This window comes from Corvus moneduloides, chromosome 2 (genome assembly GCF_009650955.1).
Source record: "Corvus moneduloides isolate bCorMon1 chromosome 2, bCorMon1.pri, whole genome shotgun sequence".
NCBI classification, from domain to species: Eukaryota; Metazoa; Chordata; class Aves; order Passeriformes; family Corvidae; genus Corvus; species Corvus moneduloides.
In genome coordinates this window covers 34,373,773-34,398,660 of record NC_045477.1, presented here as the reverse complement: position 1 = coordinate 34,398,660, position 24,888 = coordinate 34,373,773, and the positions used below count along the sequence as shown (strand labels likewise).

The following is a 24,888-nucleotide window of genomic DNA, read 5'->3' as shown; positions in this document are numbered from 1 at the left end:
AGATGTGCAAGGAGGATGACAGGGTAAGTCTAGAAGCACGTGTGCAGCCAGGCACCCAGATGTGGGGGCTCCTGCCATCTCTGCGTGAATCACAAGCAGGGCTCCAAAACTGGAATTTGGTCTCCATCACAGAGGAGCATGGATTTAATTAGTTCTTCCTATCACTGTGAAAGACATGAATGAATTACAGTAACATTTTTGCTATTAACTATTCTGTTGATGAATCCAAAATATATGCAATTACAGATCTAAATATAGTCCCTTACAGTTAACAGAAATCAAGCTAAGTAACTCAGGAAGGGAGGGAGGGAGGGAGGGAGAGCAGACATCTAAACCCACGCAAAAACCTGACTTCACTTCTTCTGCATAGTAGTACTATTTTACTTTGAAGTAAAGCCTTCCTCAAGAAGTTCCATAATATTTCTACAAATAGTTCTATTCAGAAACATTCTAGTTTGCAAAAGTCAAGTAAAAATTAAGCAAAAATAATTAATTTATTTTCTTTGCAAAATTGTTCATCTCATTCCATCTCTAAATGGCACTGTCCAACAAATCATTTTATAACTACTGTCAGATGTCTGTCTTGTCTCATTTAAAACTTCAAGTGTACTTCAAAATTAGAGATGAGCAAAAGCCAGAGAGAAGAGTCCTTTGTTTAACTGTGCAGCAGTAGTGTACCAATCCATACAATGTGTCACCCCATACCTAAAGAGAGTACATCCAACACCACAGGATACCCCATAGTCCCTTTCCAGCCTCACTTTTTTGCTGAGACTGCCAGCAAGCATGTCAACTCTGCGAACATTCCTGGGAACTTGGAGCCTCATTGCCCTCCACACTGAAGTGAGAAAACCAAAATCTTTTCACTCTAGCAAATCAGGCAAGGGAAACCAGGTACTGACACATGACCAGAACCAGAAGCAAGTCTTCTTTTTCCACATCTATAAGAAATTAAAGCTTCCTCTAAGTTATAAGATTTTTATTATTAAGCAAACTATTTTTTTTCCTAACTATACAGGCCTGGACTTTCAAAAGCAAGATGGCAGGCACCACACCAAGCAGCAAGGTAAAGTATAAATCGGGTGCAAAGCCATGTGAAATTTGAAAACTGGTACTAGACGGGAGAGCTCTTTCAAAGGCAAATTCCCAAAATGCTTCAATTGTTCTTTAGAAAGACCCAGAACCTCCAGTGCCAAGGAAAGCAGTGCTTGGTAACAACTTCCAGTGATAAATATCAGTATGTTTTAAAGCTTGTTTTCACAGGTTTCTCTGTCTCCATACTGATTTTAGGAGAATATTTTAATCAAATCCAAAATAGCAATGCAGAAAGAAGTGCTGACATGGAGAGAGATAATCCTGTCCTCAATGCTGATACTGAAATACATACTCCTGCACAGCCTACAAGAGAGTATCCCACTGAGATTTCTACAGATGGCCTGGATGGGAAGGACAGTAGACATGAACTCCCAAATACCTAAGACCAGAAAGGGAAAATAAGTTATCATCAGAAATACTAAACTAGTTAGATACAAACTGCTGTCAAAATCATAAAGCAAATAAATGGGGAAAAAAATAAAAAAAAAAAGAATCCCTTCAATCTCCCTAATATTCCTAGGAGTAAGAGGGATTACTTGAAAAAACAGCCATCTTTTTAAAAAGGGTAGAATGTTTTGAGTTGCCAGCATGCTTTTAATTGCGTTTAGCAAGTTAAAGTCTATTGCACGAACTACACAAATTAAGTCCTTCAAAGTCACAATGAAGTTGCTGATTCGCCAACATTTTTAATCCTGCAATTTTATGCAGGATGCTTAACATGCCTAACATGCTTAAATACATTCTCAACAATACCCTTTTAATAATCAAATACATTCACACTGGCAACTTCAGTACACTGACTGACGTAACAGTTTGAAGTATTTCAACGGGCATATGTGTGTCTCTTGACTTTACATTTTAACATTGCCAAAACACACATCCCCACAACATGAAAGAAGAAAGTCAAGCCTTGGTGTACACTAAGACTGACCCAAACTGCCTGGAAACAAACAGGAAATCCACAGATTTTTAAGGCCAGAAGGGAATGCTGTGATTGCCAATCTCACTTCTGCACAAAGGAGCCAGTAAGATTTCACCCCAAAAATCCTGCAGCAAGTATTCGGAAACTGAGTAACAGCTGAACATCCGGCACAGAAACATCCTTAAGGTAAATCACCTAAATCAGGAGCAAAACTTAAATGATGAAAACTCTCCATTTTCCTTCTGTAAACAGGTAGGATACACAAGCCTCACCACTACATCAGGGTGACACTTTTGCAGCACAGCAGGAAGAATTACTAAGAACAGAACTCCTCCATACACATTTCCACCTTTACTACACATAACAGCAAGCGATTCCATGAATGACAATTCCATTAATTAAAATATTTCAGGTTTGAAGCTTCATTTCTACACTGTCATGTTTTAATGTACAATCACAAAATCTCATTTATTGTTTTTTTCATGAAAATAATTCTAGCAATCTGCGTGGTTTATCGTTATTTACATAGTAAACGTTAACTCATAACTAATGAAGGGTTATTCCTACAAGGAAGAGAATCCAAAGTCATGTCCACTACATCCTCTTTTCTGTTTGTAACATTCACTTTTTGTCCCTTCCCCCATATTTTGTATCATCAGATCCAGGGATATATCAGATCCCGGGACATCTGGATAGATGAGCTGAATAAAAAAAGGTTCACATGACCCTTATTCTATTAGCATATTCAGAAACTTTAAATCGCTGTCCAATTTGCAAGAAACCAGAAATAACCTAAGGTCTGTGAGTGTTCTCAGAGTAGGAATTTGCCTCCATATGCTTCCCAATTGTTGTTTGAAAGCTGGAAGCCACATTTTCCAAAGCTGCAAACACAAACTGGAGGTGAGAAGAGGCCAAATGTAAGGCTGTTTGTCTTTTCTTAAATGCTGCCATAGTACAGCCATTAAGACAGTAGTTTTATATTGTACTAAAGCATGGAAATTCAGGCTAATTAAAATCACATTTGAAAAAAGAAAACCCCCACTCAAATCATCTTCAAAACACAGCTCTCATAACTTGTTTTTAAAATTAGCCTTGAAACTTCGTTATTTATTTATGCTGCTACTGATAGCTGATGTTTATCCACCAAACATGTCACGATAGATAATAGATTAAACTATGGTTTTAGAATTTATTAGTGTTTGTAAGAGAGGCTTCTCACAAAATTAAATATCAAGCTTTTCTTGTGGTGTCTGTTCAAAACCTCAGATGGCTGATCTTTACAAAAAAACTATTTGAGGCCAAATTGGACATAAGTCTTAAAACACAGCATAAAATTACTTCTAAAAATTATTATTGTAAGTGCACAGATTTCTCTCCCATTTTCAGTGCAAAAGGAAAAATTATTTCCATTCCCCATTAAAGCATTTTTAATTTGAAATCGTTAAGTACTAGAAATCAACAATCTAACACAATGAAGACGCAATATGAATGAAGCTTCATAGCCCACCTTTCTTCTTGACTGGCATTCTTCTTCCTACTTCTCTGAATCTGGTTGCAAGCACTTATTTACAGGTACTAACGAAGTACTACTGGAACACTCTGCAAGGTCAGGAACTGACTAGCTATTGCAGAACACTCTTACAGTTCAGTTAGGAAATGCAGCTTCAATCTTCATTTCTATGAATACTTGCTGTTCCCTTGGATTGGGCTTCCGATGCTCTCCACAAATAAGAAAAAAAAAAAGGGGGGAGGGGGGTGGAAGAAGCTTTTTGATTCTTTTTTAAGAGATGCTTTCAATTTCTTTAAAATATATTTGACTCTATAAAAATACAAGAGCAAACGTTCCTTGGCAATATAAAACCTTATTATAACTCCTCTTCTGGCAGCAAAATTTCAAAATTAAAAGATTTTATGCAATACAATTAAGGCACAGTCCATCTATAGGCAGCTGTCTTAATACTCCACCTGTACATGCTCAAAAACATATTATTTGCAGGACAAAAACGCCCAAGTAATCCAAATAAGCAGGAAGACAAAAACAATCCAAAGTGCCTCTTTAAGTTCTTTCGCTTCTTGAATTAATTTTGCTAGCTATGTATTAGGTGACTACACAGCAGACTGAAAAGATCCCTTTTTCCTCACCAGACAAGAGCCTTCAAATATCACCCTCTTACCCAACAGAAGTCACTGGGCAGACACTTTCATTTTTATTATCTGCAAGCCACCCAGACTTACGGTCTTTAATGTCCCTCTGATCCTCCCATGTATTAAAAGAGAGGATTGAAAACGAGGAAAGCAATCCCTTGACCTGGAATTATTAAAGTGACAGTGCTGCTCACTGGGCACTTGGGCAAAGCAGATTGCTTTATACTGGAGTCATTTACTTCATGCCATTCCTTCCCTTGCCAAGCAGCAGCCACCTCGTGAAAGAGGAATAAGGAGAGTTAGGAGAAGAGCTTCACAAAAGGTTCATTTTCAGAGATAATGAAGTATTAATGAAATAAAAAGCAAGCCATGAGATCAGTCCGGAGTTCCCCACTCAGAAGCGCAGCTGGTTGGCTTCAGTATCAGCCTCTCTCTCTCCCCCTTTTTCTGGAAAAACAAAAAGAGAAACAGAAACGGGATAGATTTTCTTCATCTACCTCGTTAAGGAAAAGTCTGAGAAAGGCGGACAAGCTCCGAATGCTTCCCTTCCCCGCGTGAACGAGGAGCTGCGATGCACATGACAGGGCTTTGCTGTGCATCGTCTTCTCTGGGAGATGGGAACTGAGCTGGTGAAGCGGGCGGCTCTGCTTTGCTCGCTAATGTTCACAGTTGGGATCTGTTCGTCCCCGCATCCCGCGGGCAGGGACTCAGGGGCTGTCCCCCCTCATCCCTTCCCCGCTCCCCCGGTTCCCTCGAACCCAAAGGGGTCTGCCTGCTGCTTTCTGAGGCGAAACGAGACACAGAGGGCTGGCTGGGTGGCTGGGGAACTGGGATGGGGTGCAGGTGAACTGGAGGAGCCAGGCTGGGATTAAGGAAAAGGACAATTCCCCCTACGGTTGCTGAGGGACACGAGAGAGGCAGGAGCTGAGGGGATGAGGGAGGGCTTGGAGGTGGGGCGAAGCGAGATACAGCCGGGGCGAGGGGCGCTCGAAAGGGGCGGGACGGGGAGGGAGCACAAAGGAGCCGGAGGCGAGGGAAGGGGGCAGCGGGCGTTGCGGGGGCTGAGGGGGCGAGCGGGAGGGAAAGGGGCGCGGGTTGAGGGGAGGGGGTCAGCGGGTTACCCCGAGGACTGGGCCTCCCCGCACCGAAGGGGGAGTCCCCGCGTCCCGGCCGCCGGTGCAGAGTCCAGACTCAGCCCCGCCGCCATGGAGGAGCCGCCGCCGCCGCCATCCGCCGCCCCGGCAACCAGCGCCGGGCGCCGCCCGCCGGCCCGCGGCCAATCGGCGGCCGCCATGCTGGGTTGGCGGCCAACGGCCCAATCAGAGGCGGCCTCTGAAGGCACTGGGTCATGTGAGCTGGCAAGATGGCGGCGCCCACGATGAGGGCGTGAGGTGGAAGGAGCCATATTGTAGGCGGCGGGAGAGGCTCGGTGAGGGCGGTGGGGCCGTGTCCGCCCGTACGGCTCAAGGTCGGAGCCTGAGCCCGGCGGGGACGCCGGGAGGGTCAGTGCGGTACGGGGACGGCGAGTGGTAGTGATGGGGTTTGAAGGGAGGGGTTGAACCTCAATTTCCTGGCGTGAGGGTTCTGACCTGAGCCGGGCCCCGGGGTTTTGGGAGGACTCCCTCTGCCTCCAGCGGCGCGCAAGGCTCAGGGAGAGACGTGTGTACAAGTTGTGTGCAAGGCTCAGGGAGAGTGGGGTGGTTACAGATCCGTGACGTGCTGTGTGTGGGACCCCAAAGTACAGGTTTGGGGACCCTCCTCAGGCGGCCTGAAGCGATCCTGGTGACATCCTGCCTGCTTGTCCTGCTTTCTCCGCCCCTGCATCCTGCCTAGCCCGAACCGAAGCAGGCACAGTTCCATAGGTAGGACTTAGGACACAGCCTTCACGCCATAAAAGCAACTTAAGGTAAGTATGATTGGCAAAGTAAGTCTGGGAGAATTTCCTCTGCAGTGAAACGTGTAGGGAAAAAAGCATTTGAATCACTAAATTCCAGGTGTAATCAAGAGCTGTTGTCCAGGGCTGACCTCAGCTGGCCACCGAGATACTCTTACTACTTTCTGCCCCCCTCAACAGGACAAGGAGAAGGGATGAATAAAAGCTCGGGGGTTGTGGTAAGGACAGGGAATCACTCACCGATTACCATTACAGTCAAAACAGTAAACTTTGGGGAAATATATTGTCAGTTAAATCAGAGTAGGGTAATGAGAAATAAAGCCAAATCCTTAAAGCACCTTCCCTTCGCCCCGCCCTTCACTCCTGTTTTTCTTTATGTCCTCCCCCCTTTCAAAAGTGCAGGCAGACAGGGAATGGGGGTTGTAGTGAGTTCATCGTGTGTTGTCTCAACCACTCTTCCTCCGTGGACTCTTTTTCTTCCCCAGGCTGTGGTCCCTCCCATGGGAGACAGTTCTCCACAAATTTCAACAGGAGTCCTTCCCACAGGCTGCAGTTCTCTATGAACTCCTCTGGTGTGGATCCCTTCCACAGGGGTCAGTCCTTCAGTAGCAGTGGCTGTCCCAGTGTGGGTCTCCCATGGGCTCACAGGCTCCTGCCAGGAACCCACTCCAGCACAGGCCTCTCACTGGGTCACAGCCTCCTTCAGGCATCCACCTTCTCTGGCATGAGATCCTCCAGGGGCTGCAGATGGGTCTCTGCTCCCCCATGGACCTCCAAGGGCTTGCAGGGGCACAGCTGCCTCACCCACAGACTTCAGGGGAATCTCAGCTCCAGTGCCTGGAGCACCTCCTGCCTCTCCTTGTGCACTGACCTTGGTGTCTGCAGGGCTGTTCCTCTCACATGTTCTCATTCCTCTTTTCCAGCCACTGTTGTGCAGCAGTTTTTACCCCTTCTTAACTTCCCACACACACTACCGCTGTAGTGGTTGGGCTTAGACTTGGCCAGCAGCAGGTCTATCTTGGAGCTGGCTGGAACAGACTCTGTTGGACATGGGGGAGGCTCCTGGCATCTCAGAAGCCACCCTTGCATCCCCCCTGCTACCAAAACCTTGCCACACAAACCCTCTGCAATTGTATGCTTTCTAATTTATGTCTACAAAGTATGGATTTATTTGGTTGGATTTTTTCTTACAGTTCTATTTGACAGTTAAGTCAGTTTAAACCTGGAGTATTGCCATGCAAAATAGGAAATGCATTTGTGATTCATAGTGGCAAAGAGTCTAAATCTTTATTTGAGTCATACTGGGGCTATGTAACTTTGATTATATTTGTTTATTTTTTCCTTATGATCCAGGACTTCAAGATGACAGGAAGAGAGTTTCTTGAACTAGATTCTCCACAGCAAAGACTAATTTTGGAAAGATTTAAACAGATGGAAATCATACAAAAGATGTTCAATGAGCTTCCTAAAGCAGATCAGTAAGTGCTGGTAAAATAAATGAAGATAAGTGCATCAAACATTTCAAGTCTTAGAGGCTTTTCTTTTTCCTTACTCTTGTACTACAAGTTTTCCTTACAGTTACAAAATTAGTTAATTGTGAAGATGCTTGTTATTGTCCAGAACAGCAAACTTGTTCTATGTTTTTTCAGTATGGCTATTTCAGTGTTGTTCTGGTCCTGCTGAGCTGGTTTCTGGTATGTGCTCCCCAGTGCTTAGGGTTCTTGGATGGCTGGTCAGCCCTGACTGGCCCTGAGCATTCTCACAGTCCTGTGTTAGAGCTGATAAATTTTCTAGGAAACTGAAATGTGATTCTGCTGGAGTCATCTTGTGTCCAGCAGGGCTGGCCTGGGGCCAGAACTGAGTGAGCATCAACCTGCTGGTTTCTGCATTTCATTCTACACCGCTCCCTGCTTCAGGAAGGCAAGACTAAGGTATCCAGGTGGTGGTGGAGGAGTCAGCTGGAGTCCTGCAGGCTCACCAGCGGGGTTCTGTGCAGCACAAAGCCAGCTAAATGCCTTCTGGGCATCACAAATGACCTTTTTGGTTTGTGATACTGCATGTCACTGCAAAACCTTACTGGACCTGAGCTGGTTCTGTTCGGAGCCATTTGCATGTGTGTATCAGCTTGGATAAATTTTTTAGAAATAAGAATAATCAGAAGCTTATTTATATTTTTTTTAATAGGACTAAATTGCGGGCTAAACAGACTGCTGGTAGTAACACAGGGCCTCCCCACACAGGTGAGAAGCAAAAGGCTGCAACTTCGTGTAGGATATACCGCCGTCATGTTCAGCCCAAAAAACTCCTCCTTCCAGGAGAGCAGGGGAGGCAGATACCTCAGTAGTGATGTGGTAATGTCTGGGTAGAAATTGTGCACTTAGGCACTGCTGGAAACTGTGGATTTGGGGCCTTGGAAAGAAGTTGCTGCCAGTCCCTGGCAGGACTTACAGCTTGTATAGCCAGAGGGGAGCTTGCTGATGTCTGGAAAGGAAGAGCAAGCATGCTGCAGTCCAGCTGAGAGTTCCTGTTTACCCAAGCACTTGTTTTTAACACTAGGGAGCTCAAACAAACCCAAACCCCAACCCTTACATCCTCCTTTTCTTTCCTTTTGTTCAGTGCAGCAGTTCTGTACCTCACTAAACTAAGTAGATTCTGCTAGTCCTGGGTACATTAATTTGCTCTGGTTTGGATACTCAAATATGCTGCTAAAATTTTAATCTTGGTCCTCCATATTTATGGGCATGCTTGCCTGCATTTCACTGCCTGTGATTGTATTTTCCTATTCAAAACAAGAAATAGGTGGTGTCCTTGATGTCTGACATTTTTAGTGTTTTAAGTTTTGCAAGATTATCAAGTACACCTCTGAAGTCTATTCTGTATGATTTTTTTTCAGTGCTTAACATTACTGGAAACATTAAAATGTAGAAGAATTAAAAGTAGATTGACTTGACTATTTAAAATTATGTATTTTGTTGCATATATATTTCTTAATTTCTTTTCAGAAAACATTACTATTAGAAACATGCTTATTAGGAGAGCTTGAATGAAGTTTTCATTAACTGTAATAACTGGGAAAAAAAATTGTAGCAATGGCTTCTCAATCTTTCTGTCACTTCACTCTTGAAGTGTGTGTAAACATGTTGTTGTGTACACATGTAACAAAGGATGCTGCACGGGTTGCTTTTGAAAGCAATTACTCTCCAGTTTGCACCAGTGAGAGATTTATGTCTCTTATCCCTTGCTGCAGGATTTTCAGAAGAGAATTGTAGTGTTGACTAAACTAAACTTTTTTACAGTTCTCAATTGCTGAAACGACTTTCCTTCTTTCACAGGAACCTTTGTAATCATGGAAAATACTTCCTAGCAGCAAATTCAAGCTTATGTGGCTTAGCAGCAAATAATTTCTTCAGGAGCATCCTACATGTCAGAAAGGCTTCCTTGGTATCCGCTATGCCAATGGCTGTTATTCCATTTCTTTCAACAGCAGCAGTTTATGAAGTTTTTGTGCATGACCCTTTATTTTCAGGTAAAAACCTCTTTATTCCTTTTTTTTAATTATTTGTTGAAAGGGCTTTCCTTTCTGTACGCAGTGTAACACTAGAGGAGCTTTTCCTCCCTGCAGAAGAGTGCTCTTAAACTGTTGTGGTCTTAAAAAGCTGTTTTTAAAGCAGAGTTTGAAAAACAGAATGCATTGGACAGCAGTGAGTGGAATGGGACAGGAGATACATATGTTTATATATATTTCTAAAAAAATTTGTTACACATTACTTATTTTTAGCACTTTTCACTCAAAGTCATGTAAAAGTGACTGCAACAAAGCTGTTCAATTTCCCCCCATCTGTACAATTTCATTTGAAGGTCAGCTTTAGAAGGATAAATTCCTTATGAGTTGGAATGGAAGTGATTGGTTTTGGTTTTGTTACGGTTTTTGTTTTGGGGGTGTTTTTGTTGTTGTTTTGGGTTTTTGTTGTTCTTTTTTAAAAGAGTCCGCCTTTATAATTTTTTGCATACCCGTACAGCTTGGCAGTTTCTGTCCAGAGCCTGTTTTCAGGTTCTTGCAAGCAGCTTATAAATTGATGTGGTGGAGCATGTGTGGATATTGGCAGTGAAATATTGTTTGCCACGCAGGTCAGCTGAACTGTGAGGTCTGTGCTGTGATCAGAGGAGGATTAGTAGGTGCTGTTGTGGGTGGTCTCTATCCCATTTTCTTGGCTATCCCCTTGAATGCAAGCCTTGCAGCCAGGTATGTCTTACTAACCTGCAATGATTGAAATGTATTTATGGGTTAAATCTCCAGTTCTTAGTGTAAATTCTGTGGGTATTTAGTCTGTGCACACCTGTCTTCTTGTAGACATTTAGTACATGGAAAGAGATTTGCATTAAGGTCATCTAATTACAAAGTGAATTTTGTAAGAGCTATACCAAAGTGAAATAAGATCTGCAAAGTGATCCATTGGGAAGCCCTTGTGTTTAGCAGGAACTTTACAAGTCTCCCAGGGTGTGCCTGCCTGTGTGCAGTGGTGGCTGCCATCCTGCCACCACTGAAGGTGGCTGGACAGCCAAGAGACCTCAATGACCCTGGGCAGTGCCCAGCAGCCAAAGTCCCTGGAAGGTGTCATTTTGTGTAGTTCAGAGCACAGCAAGGGCAGGGCAAGGTTTGGTGAGACCCAGGATGTGGTCGGGATGTTTTAAAGCATTTATCCAGAGAGCTCAGTACCACCAAGCAAATTTAACTTAGGAGAAGGAGGAGAAAATTACTATCTACATAAATATTTATGTTAAATCTTGACACTTGCATGGAAAAAAAGTAAGTTTCTACTACGGTTTTTGTTGTTTAGGTACATGTCAACCCCCTTGCCAGGGAAAGAAAATCTGTTACGCTACTGGCTCACAACTGCTCAGCCTGTCTTTAGAAAGATGAGTCTGGGTATACTGGTACAGGCTCTGACTGGATTATACCTTGCCACTAAACAGCACGGAATATATATCAAAATGCTGCTGCAGATGAACACTAGCAGGGATCCTGAAGAGCTACCTAAATGAAGTAAAGCAACTTTTCAATTGCCTTGGATAAGTAACCGTAATAAACAAGGAAAAGAAGTGTTGCTTGCTGTCTCTTTTTAATAGAAAAAGTCTCTGCACTGGCATTTTTTGTTTTGAACTTAAATGCAGGTTAAACTTTTCATTATGCCCAGTTTCGTGTGTACACCTGAATAACAGACAGGTATGTATCTTTGGAAATGGGAGGCAAGAAACGATTTATAAAGTGCCTGCTTAGTGTTTGGCTCTAAGGTGATGCTACATCTCTTAGAAGCTGTAAAAAATGGGTATTTTTGAAAAAATGGGGTTTTTTTCCTTCATAATCAAACCATAGAGATTAAAAAAAAAAAAAAAAGGAGGAAGATCAAGGCAAGGTTTTACTAGAGATTCCTCAAAATATGAGTATTTTTTTCCCTGTTCTCCATTCTGCTACCAAAAAACTTCTGTCCCAAGATTACCCCTTTTAGACTGTTAGAAGGGTCACACTGTACACTGTAGAGAACACTTTTATCACAGAGCAGTCAGGAGTGCTAATCATGTCAGGCTTCCCAGCATATCAAAAAAACAGCCTTTGGCTTTGTAACCATTTTGCCTTGAAATTAGTCTTTTCCTGAAGGATGGGACTGTGGCGAGAGGCCTCCAAGGGCCAGTGCCATTACCGGGATATCTCAGCTACTTCTACGATCAGTGGTCCAGGGTACTGCATTTATGAGTCAGGTGTGCCTTCACATTAGTGGCTCTATGTTCTAGAGCCATATAAATTGCCAGCTCTCCTACTGCATGAGGTGTCTTCAGTGTATTCTGCAGTGTGAGAGCTGAATCATGAATTCTTCTACAGAAGCAATCCTCTCAGTGTGATGTATGGTCTTAACCCCCTGTAGGTGGGGGTTGGCCTCTTCTCCCAGACAACAAGTGCCAGGACAAGAGGAAATGGCCTCAAACTGTGCCAGGGAGTTTCAGATTGAACATAGGAGGAATTTCTTTACAGAAAGGGTTGTTAAGCATTGGAATGGACTGCCCAGGAGGTGGCGGGAGTCACCATCCTTGGAGATGTTCAAGAAACTGCTGGATGTGGCACTTGGTGCCATGGTCTAGTTGAGAATTTGGTGATGAATCAAAGGTTGGACTTGATGATCCTGGGGATCTTTTCCAACCTAAATGATTCTGTAACTGTAAAAGCTGTACAGTTACTGGTCAACAGTCATGTACACTTCAGTATAGTTCTAGCATGCCCTGAGATGCACGTGGAAATATTTATTAATGAGAATTAAAAATTCAGCATTGAGACCTTTAGTTGAAGGGAGTTAAAATTTATGTGTAACGCTGATGAAAAATACATTGAAGGAGTTTCATCATCTTTATTTACCTTTTCCTTAAAAATGGGTTGTTACAGTAGGAAGATCACACATTCTTTCTCCATAGCCAGGAGTAGCAGCCTGATTTGTACAGGGAAGCAGCAATACAGACTCCCTGTTGTTGTTAGGTAGAGATCATTTAGTTTTCCTTGGGAAAGCATGGGAACACCATGTGACACAGCAATAGTTCCTCAAAGTATTGCTGTGTCACATGGTGTTCCCATCCTGGTCTGCACCCAAACAGCTTGGCCTTACCTTCATCACCCTGACTGGAGATTCCCATGGAGCAAGTATTTTACATGACAGTGAATTGTCATATCTCCGGAAGCCATCAGACTTTAACCAACAGAACCACTTACCTGTGATAATAAAAACATAAAATAAAGGTGTTATTGTGCAATAGTATCTTGAAGAATGACAATGACTGGCTCAGTGATTATTTTAAGTGTTTAACATACTTAAAATACTGTAAACAGATTGCAGTGCTTTTTAAAGGGTGAGATTCAAAAGGATCTTATCTACCATGTGCTACTTTCATTTTGGTATAAATTGAAGTGATAATTATCCTCAGTCACCAAAATGCATGTTAAGGTCTGAGCTGGACAAACCACATCCTTTTAGATACTAATTTCTTAAAGTGAAAGGTGAAGATTCTATATTAAAAAAAAGTTACATTCCTCAACGTTTTTAGGAAGCTGCAAAGACTGATAATTGTTTCCAGCATCACTGATTAACACACAAAGAGCAAACATGTATTTTACCTGTTCAGCACCAGTCACATCAAAGGTCAACTGAACACTCCTGAGACTGGAGAGGTGGGATATTATGAACCAGGAAACTTTTCAGTTACACCCTCTGTACTTCTCCTTTAACTACTGAGGGGGAAAAGTGTTCTCAGAATTAAAGTCTGAAATTGTTTCAGAATTCCACAGGACAGCAAGATACTAGCCCAGTTCTAGCATGCATGCGTGTGGAGGAGTGTCTGCGCAGGAATCTGGGAACACTCCTCCGTTCCCTGTTCCATACACAGGGTACAACCCACTTCCTACAACCCCCAAGAAGTAAAAGGAGGAACTTTTACCAGTCCTTGGCCTCTGACAACTGTAATAAATTCCCCACAAACACTGAGTGAGAACAGGTTTTAGTTGGATCCTTTCTTCCACCATTGTAGTAGAAACAAGCCAGGCACAGGCTACACATATCCCAGAGAAAGGGCTTTAGGCTACTCCAAGTCTGAACTACTGCTAAAAGAATGCAAAGAATGGCTACAGATAAGAGCCAACAGACATACTGAAAAAGCACCACTTTTATCTTCTAGATGTTCCATTTTAAATGCTGTCTCAACATTACAATCTATTCTATGGCTCCTGCAAATGACACCCTCATCCTCCTGGTACATGTGCGAGTCCTGTTCTTGGCATCCTCCTGCTAATGAGCACAGGCAGTTATTTCTCCACATCTGCATATCCACTTAAACTGCATGGAAAACTGTAGAATCAGCAGCTGGTAATGTGCAATTTTTGCACAAGGTGTTCTTTGAACAGAGTCCATTTGAACAGCTCCCATACCTAACATATCCTTCACGCATTTTACAGTGTAACTAATAGGAAATACAGCCCTATAACCAGAATATTGCTGATTCCAGCAGAAAACCTCCTTAACTACAAACTCTAGAAAACACAGCATTTGAAAAATCAGTAAATACAAAAGGCCTTTGTGTTTTGCCAAAGATCCCTGTGTTTCACAGGGAAAACAGATTACAATTTTGACAAATGGCGTGAGAAATCTGATTATCTGGAAGTACCAAGAGATGCCAAGTGTTGGAACATGGTTCCCTGCATTTCCTTTGATATCATCTCTCCAGGCAGCTACAGATTACAGAAGCACCGATCTGTTTTTAACTCTCAGGTGCTGAAAGCTCTTCAGAGGAAAGAGAAGTTAATTTAGAATGCCACCACGAATCACAGCACCAGAATCAAATTCCAAAGGACTAAAGGAGAACTGAGCATGAAATTCTTTCTTATTTAAATGCTAAATAGTCTTCAAGTGACTCTGTGGGAAAAAAATGGTAAATGCAGCTAACATAGCTGTGCAGATGAACACTGGCAGCACTTGGTTCTGTGGTATGTACAATTTACCAAACACAAGTCTCAGTGCTGAACAGGGTATTTCCTACAACTAGAGGCCAAAAAGGCAGAGCGTGCCAGTATGTTTTCATATTTTTATGCAGGGATTTTGTGAAATGTTCCTTCTTATCAAGCTGCAGACCACTTTAACTAGAATCCCCTCGTGCTAGAAAGCAAGTGCACTATTTTAAACTGTCCTCTACAAATAAAGCATTTAAGATGAACAGAAGTTTAAACATACAGTACATGGCTCACTCCGGAGCATTGAAATGTTGTCCTTTCAGCACTGTCAACCCTTTTGTTTTTAACACTCACTCCAGTGTTTAGTGAGGAAATAACAATTTGATCAAAGATAAAAATTCAGCATGTAATTAACCAGTCATGAAACTTCAGAGCCTAAAAATAGAACAGAAAGGAGGAGAATGCCAATAGACCATAGAAGGGTTTATGTAAGTATTTTACTCCTCCATGGTATATTGATCAAACGTATCCATATTAATAAAAAATTAAGAACAACTGTGAAATACAAGAAGTGCTGATTCTCAGAAGTTTCAAGGAATAACACCTTCATGTTTTCCTCACCATAAAATTACCTTTAAAGACAGATGAGCAAGAACATTTCTCCTGCATACCCTGATCCATTTTCTCTTGTTTTCCAGTTGATGACCCAGAGATAGCAGCAACAACATTTTCCCGTTTTCCCATTTTGTTTAATGAACCAAGACATTAATGATCAGAAAAAGTTGAAAAAACATTTGAGCCCATAAACTGAAAGATCAACAAGTCTGATTTTATTATGATATTGTATTCTTATCTGAATGGCACATAATTACAAAGAAACATTTACAATATATTTTCAAGTATTAAGTTATGTCATTTCAAGGCTTTCACTTCAAAAAGCTACATTAATAATACACCATACAGATAGTACAGTCGGTTAGAGTTTCAAATAACTTCCTCCCCTCTATTTGGTTTAAATATGATTCAGTAGGCACTAGAAATGCCTGCAGCCACTGACTTTCTTGGGACTTGACCTTGCTCTTGTACCACAATACATCATTTTGCATGTCAGAAAATCAGCTGCTCTCAGACACAGCCACAGGTCGTGTCATGACAAGAGCATTGTGCAGGTTCACAGCAGAGGCCAGAAGAACTGTCCCTGACCCTGCCATTCAGCAGTGATTCGACAAGAAAAAATGCATATTTAAATTAACTTAAAAAACACTCCTACACTGAAGTAACCGTAAAAATGCCACTGGAAGATCCCATAATCGCTACATTAGTGTTTCTCTTTTTCTCAAGCACGTTGAACTGCAAAATAAAGCATGCTCATGAAATCTGAGCTAGGCAGGTTGAGATTAGGTTAAATCTAAATTATTTCCATTTTGCATATCAGTCAGTGCAGGTCCTGGTGGTTAACTCTGACGCCTGTGCGCTGGTATAACCCATCAGTTACAGCAGAGTTACCCAAGTTAAGACTGAAACTGAACAGCCCTGTTGATGCCACCACAGAGGTGTAAGGTCACACATATCCCACTAAGTCTCTTTTGTGCTGGCAATATCCCCTGAACAGATGGAATTCTGCATACAGTGGAGTAAAACCTGTTTGATATAGAATATTGCCTTGTAAAAAAAAATCATCTTGGATAACAGTAAATAATCCCAGCATTCAACTTTTTTTTTTTTAACCAAAGACAGCAAAAGCCCTGTTACCTCTTTATTCTCATTTCTTATACTACCTTTTAAAATAAAGCAGGAAATGTGGCCAGCAGCTGGTCCCGTCTCTTCTGCCCCAACACAGCTGAATCCACTTTAGCATAAAGAAAAACAAGGATGCTAAATACACATATACTTTATCACACAGTGATGTTTCACAAAGAAAAACCAAACTCACGAGGAACACGTGACAGGGTCTAGCACCAATAAAGCAAATGACTGGGAGAAAATGCTTTCACCTACTTAGCCTTAAACACAAAATTTAAGGCTTTAAGACACAAGACTTCAGAAACACTAAATAGCATCTTTTTTTTTTTTAAGAAGTTAATAAATGAAACTGTTTTAGAAAGTATTCTTTGTGAAACCTCACTTTACATATTATCATTTTCACAATCCTTCTTCCCCCAACTGACATACATTTAAACAACTTAAACATTATAATACAACTGAAAAAAGAACCCACTCATCTTCTGTGATTGGGAGAAACACTGACTAGTACAAGAAAACACACACTGTTTGTCAAACTATTTTTCCTCCTATCTCAGGAGCAATTATGGAGCATTTTTCAAATCATTAGCCTCAAGATACATGTTTGCTCATCTCCAAACTGTGCTTAATTATATCAGGTTATAGATTTCTGGATACTCTAAGAGGCTAAATCAAGAACTCTACAGTAGAATTAAGCACATGCGTATACATGCAATATTTTTAAAATTTAAAGCTACTCTGAAGTAACATAGGAACTTCAGTGTGCATGGGCACAGAGATTTGCTTATGGGAAGGTAATGAGTTACTTGGATGTACTGATTCTTCAAACCTAACTCTCGTTAGAGGTCCATGCAAGAGTGACTCCTCTATGTGAGGACTCCTCTGTAGAGATTTAACCAGTGCTCAGGTTCTGTTTCATCAGGTCAAACTGCATCATGAATTAGAGCAAGCTAGAGAAGGGCTTTTGAAAGGTACTGTGCATCCCTAACACTACACAGCATTTTAAACCAACAGGTCACAAATTCCTTCTTTTCATTCAAAAAGCAATTTACTTAAGACTTTTGGGACAGTCCCCTGTATTAAAAGGCTATAAATGTCACGTCCCCCTTATTAGCATATTTTCCCTTTTCAGCTCATCAGATATGCGGTTTAATAGGAAATTTCTATTTCAAGTGGCATGAGCATTTTTTTTTTAAATTCAAAACTACCTCCTGCATTGGCTGCTATGTAGCTACTATGTAGCCAGTGTATTTGTTACAAAAACGAAAAGAGGAAAACAGCTAATGAGAGATGTGATTGTAACCTCTACTATTAGTTGTCATCCAGAGCCAGAAACATTTTGGCAGAGTAGGCCAAGGACCAGAGAAATAATTTTCTGAACCAGTCATTTACAAGAGACTGGGATAAGCAAAGCAAGCTGTCTGATACCACATTATGGGAATATATTGATCCTTACCAGGTTGCGAGGTGGAAAACGACTGTTCTTTAACCCCTACACAACGGAGCCTGGCAGGGCAACCACCTAAAAGAGAAACTGTCAGAGAGGTTTTAATAGTAATGTATAACTGAGATGCAGTACAATTTTATATGCATGCTTTCTTTTGCCGATCACTACTATTTTCTTAAGTCTGTCCAGTGACGATGTCATAATGGAGTTTGTGTTTGGTTTTCTAAGCAAGCATTTTCGGCTCCTCAGGATAAGCAGGCTAGACATTATCTGACTCAAGACCGGGTAGTCAGCATTATCTTTACTGCGAAGTGGAGCCGAGCACACCTTCATGCATCAGGTCGGCATGATCTTTTCACCCGAGTGCTGCGAACGGGCTCTGGCGGCACCTCCGCGTGTGCACCACGCGCGTGTCAGTCTGCACGACCACTGTCGCACTGCTGCACACAGCTCTGCGCGACTCCCATCGCCAAACAGGCTCACACCACTACCGTCCACACGCCAGATTTACAGGACCTTGAACCAAGGCCACCGTCTGGCTCCCAACGTGCCGTTCGAGAGAATTTTTTTGTTAACCCTGGCCACTTAAGTAAGCGCCAGGTTCCCCTCCTTTGCATCTCCCCAATACCACCCCATCACCACTGTATGGATTCTTTTCCTCCGCACCATCGCCTGCTTCCTCCGCCGCGACGCGAGGCCCTTAGGGGTGAGAACCCCACGAGTACTTGCAGCAGGTACTTGACCCTACATTTTGAAGGAGGCCGCTGCCCGCCGAGCACAGATGGAGCAGAACTCCACCGACACCTGATCCCGGTCCACGTGCAGGCAGATCCCGCCGGGGGCCGCCCACTCCTCCTCCGTCTCAGTCACCACCGCCGCCTCCTCCAGGCCGCGGGGCCGGGAGCTGGGCAGGGCGTAGTCGTGGTCGCTGCTCTCGCCGGCGGGCTGGAGGTGCTGGTGGCGGGGGCTGCCCGTGTCCCTGAAGAGGCTGGTGCTGAGCTGTAGCCCGCCGGCGCGGGTCCCGGCCAGGCGGCTCAGGAGCTGCCCCAGCGCGCTCTGGTTCGCCAGCACAGCCCGCAGGTAGCTGCTCTCCCGCTCCAGCTCTCGCAGGCGGCGGCTCAGGCCACGGTTGCGGTCCCGCAGCTGCCGGTTCTCGGCAGCCAGGCCCTGCAGGCGGCTTTCCAGCCCCAGCACATACTGCTTCTTCTTGAGCCGGTTCAATCGCGCCGCCGCCGCCGCCTTCAGCCGACTCCCGGCCCCGCCGCTCCTCCGCCCGGGCGCCGCCGGCCGCGGGCCCTGGCCCGGCGCGGGCAGCGGTTCCGGGTCCCCACAGAAGCAGCCGCTCAGCTCCGCGTCCAGGTCCCAGTCCGGCCGGGCTGCCTCCAGCAGGTCTCCCAGCTCCAGCCCCGGGAACCAGTCCTCTTGCTCCCACACTTCCAGCGGGCTGCCGGGCGCCTCGGCCTCCTTCTCCTGCCGCCGGGGCTCCGAGGCGCCCGGGGGCTCCCGCCGCGGCGGCGGCTGCGGTTTGGGCCGCGCGGGGCCCGGGTCCCCTTCCCCGCCGCCATCCCGCCCTCTCGGGGCCTGTCCCGCTCCGGCCAGCGGCCAGACGGCGCCCGAGGGGCTGGCCCCGCCGGCCGAGGCCGCCAGCAGCTGCGTGAGGCTGTGGCGCATGGCGGGAGCGGCAGAAGGGCCCGGCGGGACGGGACGGAGCCGGAGGGGAGCGGGCGGCGCGAGGCTGCGGCCCGGCGCTCCCGCCGCGGGGCCTGTCGGGAAGCGGTGCGGGGGGGGCGGGAGGGTGGAAGCGCCTCTCGACTGCGCCCGCGCGCGGGAAAGCGGCGTCTGGGAATGTGGGAAGGGGGCAACTGTTACCGAATGCGGAATAGGTAAACATTTTCTTGGGAGAGGATGTCGTTTGATCTCTGTATCTTTTCAAGCCAAATCAACGGGAAGGGAGATTTAATCCGTGAAACAGAGAACAGCCAACAAGCTCTAAGGGATCTCCAGGTGTTAGAGAGACAAATTAATTGTCAGTAGAATTGTCCTGTTAAGGTTTAGGGTTCCACATGTTTCAGTGATCTCAGACCTAGGGGGAGGCTGACATAGCTTGGGAAGAAGGATGTACCACTGATAGTGGACACAAAGAATGCAGAATTTACAGGCCACAAGGACATCTGGCAGAACTCCCAAGATAAGGGAGAAACTAATAAACCCAACTCGGGAACTGTGTTAAATCAGCTCTGACTGGGTAAAATAGAATTCCAGCAGGGGGAGATCCCAACCACCAACTCACAGACCACCCACCCCAAAAAAGAGAAAGATTGATCATGCAGACTACTTAGCATGAGAGGCGAGTGAATCATTAACCGATAGAATATTAATTAATGAGTGAACCAGGTAACTCGTAGCTTGTAACACCAATTACCTTGTTTGCGAAAATGTATAAATAGTAAAATGTTTTGATAATTGGTTTGTTTGATTTGTGGAATACCACCAAGCATGCAGGCTTGTGCAACTCTGAAATAAATAATCAATGTCTCTCACATGTGTAATTATTGGCTTGTTGTACACCAGGTAACAAATAGGATTTTTGTGGACAGCAGGGTGACTGGTGTGGGAGGGTGGGGGTGTGAGGGGAGACGTGTGTGGTTCGGTGATGAGAGGTGTGTAGGAAATGTGGCTGTACAGGAGGGGTGGGTGTGTGTGATGGGGGGGTGAAGGAAGAAATGGGGCCAGTGACAGGGGTACGTGTGAGGGAGTAGGGGTGAAGATCTCTCACATAAAGACATTGCCAAGGGGTGGGAAGGGGGATGTCCCTGAGGAGTGCAGAAGTTGGGGTCTTTCCCACCAGACCCTGTGGCTGGGGCTGGGCCAGAGGCTTGTGGGGCTGTTCTGTCACACAGCGAGTGGGTGTCCTCTGCCCAGATTTAGAGCGCTTAGGCACCTGGTTCCAGGGTCTCTTGCAGTGATCAGAGGGATACAGGTGCTCCTCCTTCCTCAGACTAAGGGCATAGTGTGTAACGTGAGGCAGTTGGCATTTACACTGTAGCTGCCAGCATTGAGATTAACTAAATGTGCATGTGGGCTGTGCACGTTGGAGTATGGCAGTATGGTTAAAAGGTAGGAGAATGTGGTCCATAAAACACATATGTAATGACACTTGGAGGAGCCAGGATCAGAAGAAATGCTGTGGTTCATCACACAGCAGATAGCAGAGCAATACTTCTCACCTGGCTTTGCATGGGCTCAAGGACAGTCCAGAGAAGTTTGGAAGACAAGGCTGCTGGCAGCTGCTGCTTATGTAGAGTCAGAATCACAGAATCAGAGAATGGTTTGGGTTGAAAGGGACCCTAAAAATCACCTAGTTCCAACCCCCCTGCCTTGAGCAGGTAAACCTTTCACTAGACCAGGTTGCTCAGAGCCCCATCAACCTCACACTGAACACTTCCAGGAATGCGGCACATCCACAGCTCCTCTGGGAAACCTGTGTGAGAGCCAGAAACCACATATGGTCAAGCCAGTCCTTGAGATGAACTGGTCACTGGCCTCCAGACCTGCTGCTTCCGGTCATTTCTGTAAATGAGCTCTGCAGATACCAAGTTTGGCACCATGCTGTGGCTTGTACATGCTCAGAACCAAGAGATACTCAATCCGTTATCTAAATTCTTGAGTCATCCCAAGGCATATGCATGTGGCAAAGAACTTGGGGTACTCTGGAGGCAGCTGCCTACAGCCCAGGTGGGGAATGCTGTTTGGATCATCATGGTGGTTGTTTTATTGGGGCTTTTCTTGTTGGAGACTTAAACAGCAGGAGGTGAAACTCAGCAGCAAAAAATTTCCTTCTTGCCTAGGCGACAGGCAAGAGAGAGTGGAAGGTCTCTGTATCCCACAGTGCTGACAGGAAAGATTTTTCTTTTTGTCAAAAACTGCCTGACATGCACAAAATGGAAGAGTGTATCACTAATATTTCTCTGCAGAAAACAACTAAAAACAAGAAAAAAACCCTGGTGGAACATCCAGAACATCATCCTGTTCCAAATATTATTAAAATCACCCAAGACATGACAACTTATTCTGAGCTGAATGGGGATATAAGTAATGCTATGGCCTTAAATAAGGTTTAAATGACTGCAGAAATCTATAAGACTGCTAGAAAAGGATAAACAGTATTTTGCTTGAGCATCAGTTGTTGTATGATACTATTGGATTACCTGTTAAGTTCCTGAATTTAGAGAATTGCAGAGACATTGCAAGGTAGGATTTCTTTCTTGGAGCCTCAGAGCCTCTTAACGTGTCCATCCTCTGTTGAACTTCAAAGTGGAATCAAATACAAAAGGCTAAGGGTTTGAGCTTGTGGCCATCTTGAAAAATAAATTGGTTTTAACAATAAGAAAATGAAAACCTATGATTCAGCAGAGGTTAGCACTAAATAAATCAAATTCATATTTTATGTTTTCCGCTCTAATCATTCATGTCACAGGTTTGACTGGTTCAATGATCCATGTTCAGATTTAAGAGTGTAGTGATTTACTTTCATGAAAGTGTAATGACAAAAAGGCTACAGAACTGTCCTTGGAGTAGGGTTTAAGCTGGCCAGGACTGTATAAAGAAATGATGATCCCATGGAAAGGAATAAAATGCAGTGGTATGTTACCATAGAGGCACCTGTAGTGAGGGGAGCAAACTGCAGTTATGCAACAAAGTGACGGAGTTTGACATTCGGAGCTCTCTCTTTGGTCAGCAAATCCATACTGTGCTTTCCGTAAGCATCGAACCGCAGCAAGAGGTCATTGTATGCCTGCTTGCTGCATTCTAGCTGTCCTTGGAGCTCTCGAACCTTCAGATCTTTGTCAACTGCTGCTGCCTCTTTTTTGAGGCACCTTCCTGCTCTCTTCATGGCTTCTTCCACAGTCACCAGCTTCTCCTCCAGCTTCTGGATCACTTGTTCTTTATCTTGCAGAGCTTTGCCCCTCTCCATAGCCAGGTTCAGTAGCTGCTCTTTCTCTTCATGTGCCCTCTCCAGCTTGGTTTGCAGCTCGCTGCCCTGAGCCCTCTGCTGACTTTCTGCCTGCTCAGCCCTTGCAGCAGCTTGTTGGTCCCTCTCCTGTAGGAGTTGAAGCTGCTTCTTTAGTGAATCCACCTCCCGGGCATAGGCACCTGCTTGCTGGCTCTGAGCTTCCAGCAGCTCCTTCTCTCGCTCCTGGGCTCTGTGACTCTCATAAGCATATTTCTCCTGCAAAGAGCATAACTGCTGCGAGAGCTTCCTGGCCTGGGCAGCCAGCCGGAGCACTTCATCTTCCTTCTCCCTCACAGCCTGGCTGAAGAGTGCTTCCCTGTCTTGCCGCAGGCGCCTGTTCTCCTCCCATAGCTGCATGTGCCGTTTCTTGTGTTCATTTTTGAACTGGATCATCTTTTCATGGTTTTTGGCCAGATCCATGAAGCGCTCCTCCAAATTCTGAATACGCTGGGTCTGGGTTTTAATTTTCACAGCATCCTCTGCCCTCAGTTTCTCCAGCTCCATATTGAGCTGCTCCAGGTCTCTGCAGCATTCATGTGTGTCACCCTCTTTCTTCTTCAGCATAGACATAAGATGATGATGATGCTGTTCTAGGTGTGAAAGCAGCAGTGCCTCCTCACTCCTCTCCTTAGAGCTCTCACAGAGTTCCTCCAGGCCTTTTGTCAGATCTTCCATGTCTTTGCCTGTCTCTAGATCACCTGTGGAGTTGGTCATCCCTGCTCCTGTCTCCTGAGCCATGGAGCCTGTCTCATGCAAAGACAAGACAAAATTGTATACTGGCCGCTTCTGTTAGTGACACTCAGCATAACTAAACAGTGCCCAGTGGTTGTGTGGCCAACACTGCTGCCATAAGCTGGAAGTCCAGAGAAACTGATGTGGGTGAACAGGGCCTCCCAAAACCAATGTCAGCCAGCAGCCTCACGGGCCTGCTGCTCTCTCCCTCCTCTGGTTCAGTCAGGCAGACTGAGACTCAAGGATGCCAGACTCTGTGAGCAAAAGCAAAGAATGTGGGCTTAGTATTTATGCAAGCCTATTCAATTGCTGATGACTAGCTTTGCTAATTATTCGTTCTCAGGGCACCGCTGTTGTAGCTACAAGAACTACTATTATATTTAGGTAAAAAGCTTGTAAGTGATAAAGCTGTAAATAATTCCTTACGCAATCCTTTTCCTCCGCCTTTATTTTCTCCTACAGCTCTGTATTGTAACTGAAAATAAAACACAGAGGGTTACATCAAACTTCTAATTGATTTACAAGATTTCTATGATAGTACATTGCTTGTTAAAAGTAACTGAATAGCCTGATGCCATGCTTAGAGATTTATGAATCAAATAAAAGATCTATGCAATGTTAATAATTAGTGAATACCCTGTGATACAAAGCCTCTGTGCCTGAAAAAACAGTTCCTCATCTGAGTTTTCACACTGATCTGCTGGATTATTTTAGGCATGTAATTTTAAAAATCTGGTTCTTCATGTGAAAATAAGGAAAGCATTTATATTACATATGCAGCAAATGATTGTTAGTGCTGAATCACAAAGCATGCTACCCAGACATTTGAAAAATTAGCCTACAGCTCATCTACAAGTTTTTCATTTGGATGCAGACCTGAAACAGACATGAAACAGAATGCTGATAATCAGGTTTTGTGAATTCCTGAGTTTTGACTGGAGGTAAAGATAGGATGTGGGAAGGAGCCAGCTTAAAGTAAGGATGAAAGAGAATGTACAACAAAAATGAATAAACACCTGTGGAGCACGAAGAATTTCAGAGCTGTGTAGTAGCAACTGCAGTTCAGACACCAGCTCCACCTCTGCTGTCCTGCACTCACTGCTGTTGCTACCTTAGATCCTCTGCAAATGATGGAGCAGAGGGGGAAGGACCGAAAGGTTCAGGCCATCCAGTGGAAATAAAATGAAGAGCAGGGCTTAAGAAGAGGAAACTATTTTCTTACCAGGTGTTTTCTTTCTCCTGTCTGTTTGTTGTCTCTCCTATTGTGAGGTTCTGTTTCCATAGAGGTAAGATGCTGAATCCAGTCATCCCAGAGCTCATGACCTCATCCAAGCTGGTTGGAGCCAGTCCAGCCCCACCAGGGTGGCTGAAAGAGCTGGCAATGTTTCTTAGCAAACAAACATTGCTGACATTC

At 44.4% G+C, this 24,888-nt stretch overlaps 4 protein-coding genes across 16 annotated transcripts in view; 1 reads left to right on the top strand and 3 right to left on the bottom strand.

Annotated features, from left to right (window-relative positions):
- Window positions 1-5,398, bottom strand: part of DLG2 (discs large MAGUK scaffold protein 2) — a 1,001,432-nt gene extending 996,034 nt beyond the window's left edge. For 10 of the 12 annotated variants that reach the window (XM_032099062.1, XM_032099064.1, XM_032099065.1 and 7 more), the window contains exons 1-2: window positions 5,284-5,382; window positions 3,525-4,609 (exon numbers count right to left, since the gene is read on the bottom strand). In XM_032099062.1, the coding sequence (XP_031954953.1) occupies window positions 3,525-3,543 (19 nt within the window). In that variant the 5' untranslated portion in view covers window positions 3,544-4,609; window positions 5,284-5,382. Of the gene's footprint in view, window positions 1-3,524; window positions 4,610-4,659; window positions 5,083-5,283 lie in introns of those variants that run through there. The other 2 variants (XM_032099063.1, XM_032099070.1) reach the window with 2 other exon arrangements.
- LOC116439484 (transmembrane protein 126A-like) lies at window positions 5,368-11,160 on the top strand. Its single transcript, XM_032099096.1, is given in 7 exon segments — window positions 5,368-5,568; window positions 5,570-5,605; window positions 5,607-5,630; window positions 7,410-7,534; window positions 9,389-9,582; window positions 10,185-10,299; window positions 10,895-11,160. Coding segments are annotated over 7 exon segments (900 nt in total). The 3' UTR covers window positions 11,100-11,160.
- A 4,183-nt stretch (window positions 11,161-15,343) lies between these two features.
- CREBZF (CREB/ATF bZIP transcription factor) lies at window positions 15,344-19,493 on the bottom strand. Of its 2 annotated transcripts, none has more exons than XM_032099060.1 (3): window positions 18,395-19,493; window positions 17,738-17,815; window positions 15,344-16,387 (listed from the first exon to the last, which is right to left on the bottom strand). In XM_032099060.1, the coding sequence occupies exon 1, from the start codon at window positions 19,397-19,399 to the stop codon at window positions 18,473-18,475; it is 927 nt and encodes a 308-aa protein (XP_031954951.1). In that variant the 5' UTR covers window positions 19,400-19,493; the 3' UTR covers window positions 15,344-16,387; window positions 17,738-17,815; window positions 18,395-18,472. The 2 variants fall into 2 exon arrangements, with proteins under 2 accessions (XP_031954951.1, XP_031954950.1); XM_032099059.1 differs by having other exon boundaries at window positions 18,477-19,474.
- A 2,922-nt stretch (window positions 19,494-22,415) lies between these two features.
- Window positions 22,416-23,480, bottom strand: CCDC89 (coiled-coil domain containing 89). Its single transcript, XM_032093667.1, has one exon. The coding sequence runs from the start codon at window positions 23,478-23,480 to the stop codon at window positions 22,416-22,418; it is 1,065 nt and encodes a 354-aa protein (XP_031949558.1).
- Between the last annotated feature and the right edge of the window lie 1,408 nt (window positions 23,481-24,888).

Bases quoted from the DNA above. Each gene is read 5' to 3' on its own strand.
- CREBZF (XM_032099059.1), bottom strand. From the start codon at position 19,399: ATGCGCCACAGCCTCACGCAGCTGCTGGCGGCCTCGGCCGGCGGGGCC. The intron at 17,816-18,476 runs GTAGGGTCAAGT...CCTCTCTGACAG, and splicing joins GCAGCGGCCTCCTTCAAAAT to TTTCTCTTTTAGGTGGTTGC.
- CCDC89 (XM_032093667.1), bottom strand. From the start codon at position 23,480: ATGGCTCAGGAGACAGGAGCAGGGATGACCAACTCCACAGGTGATCTA.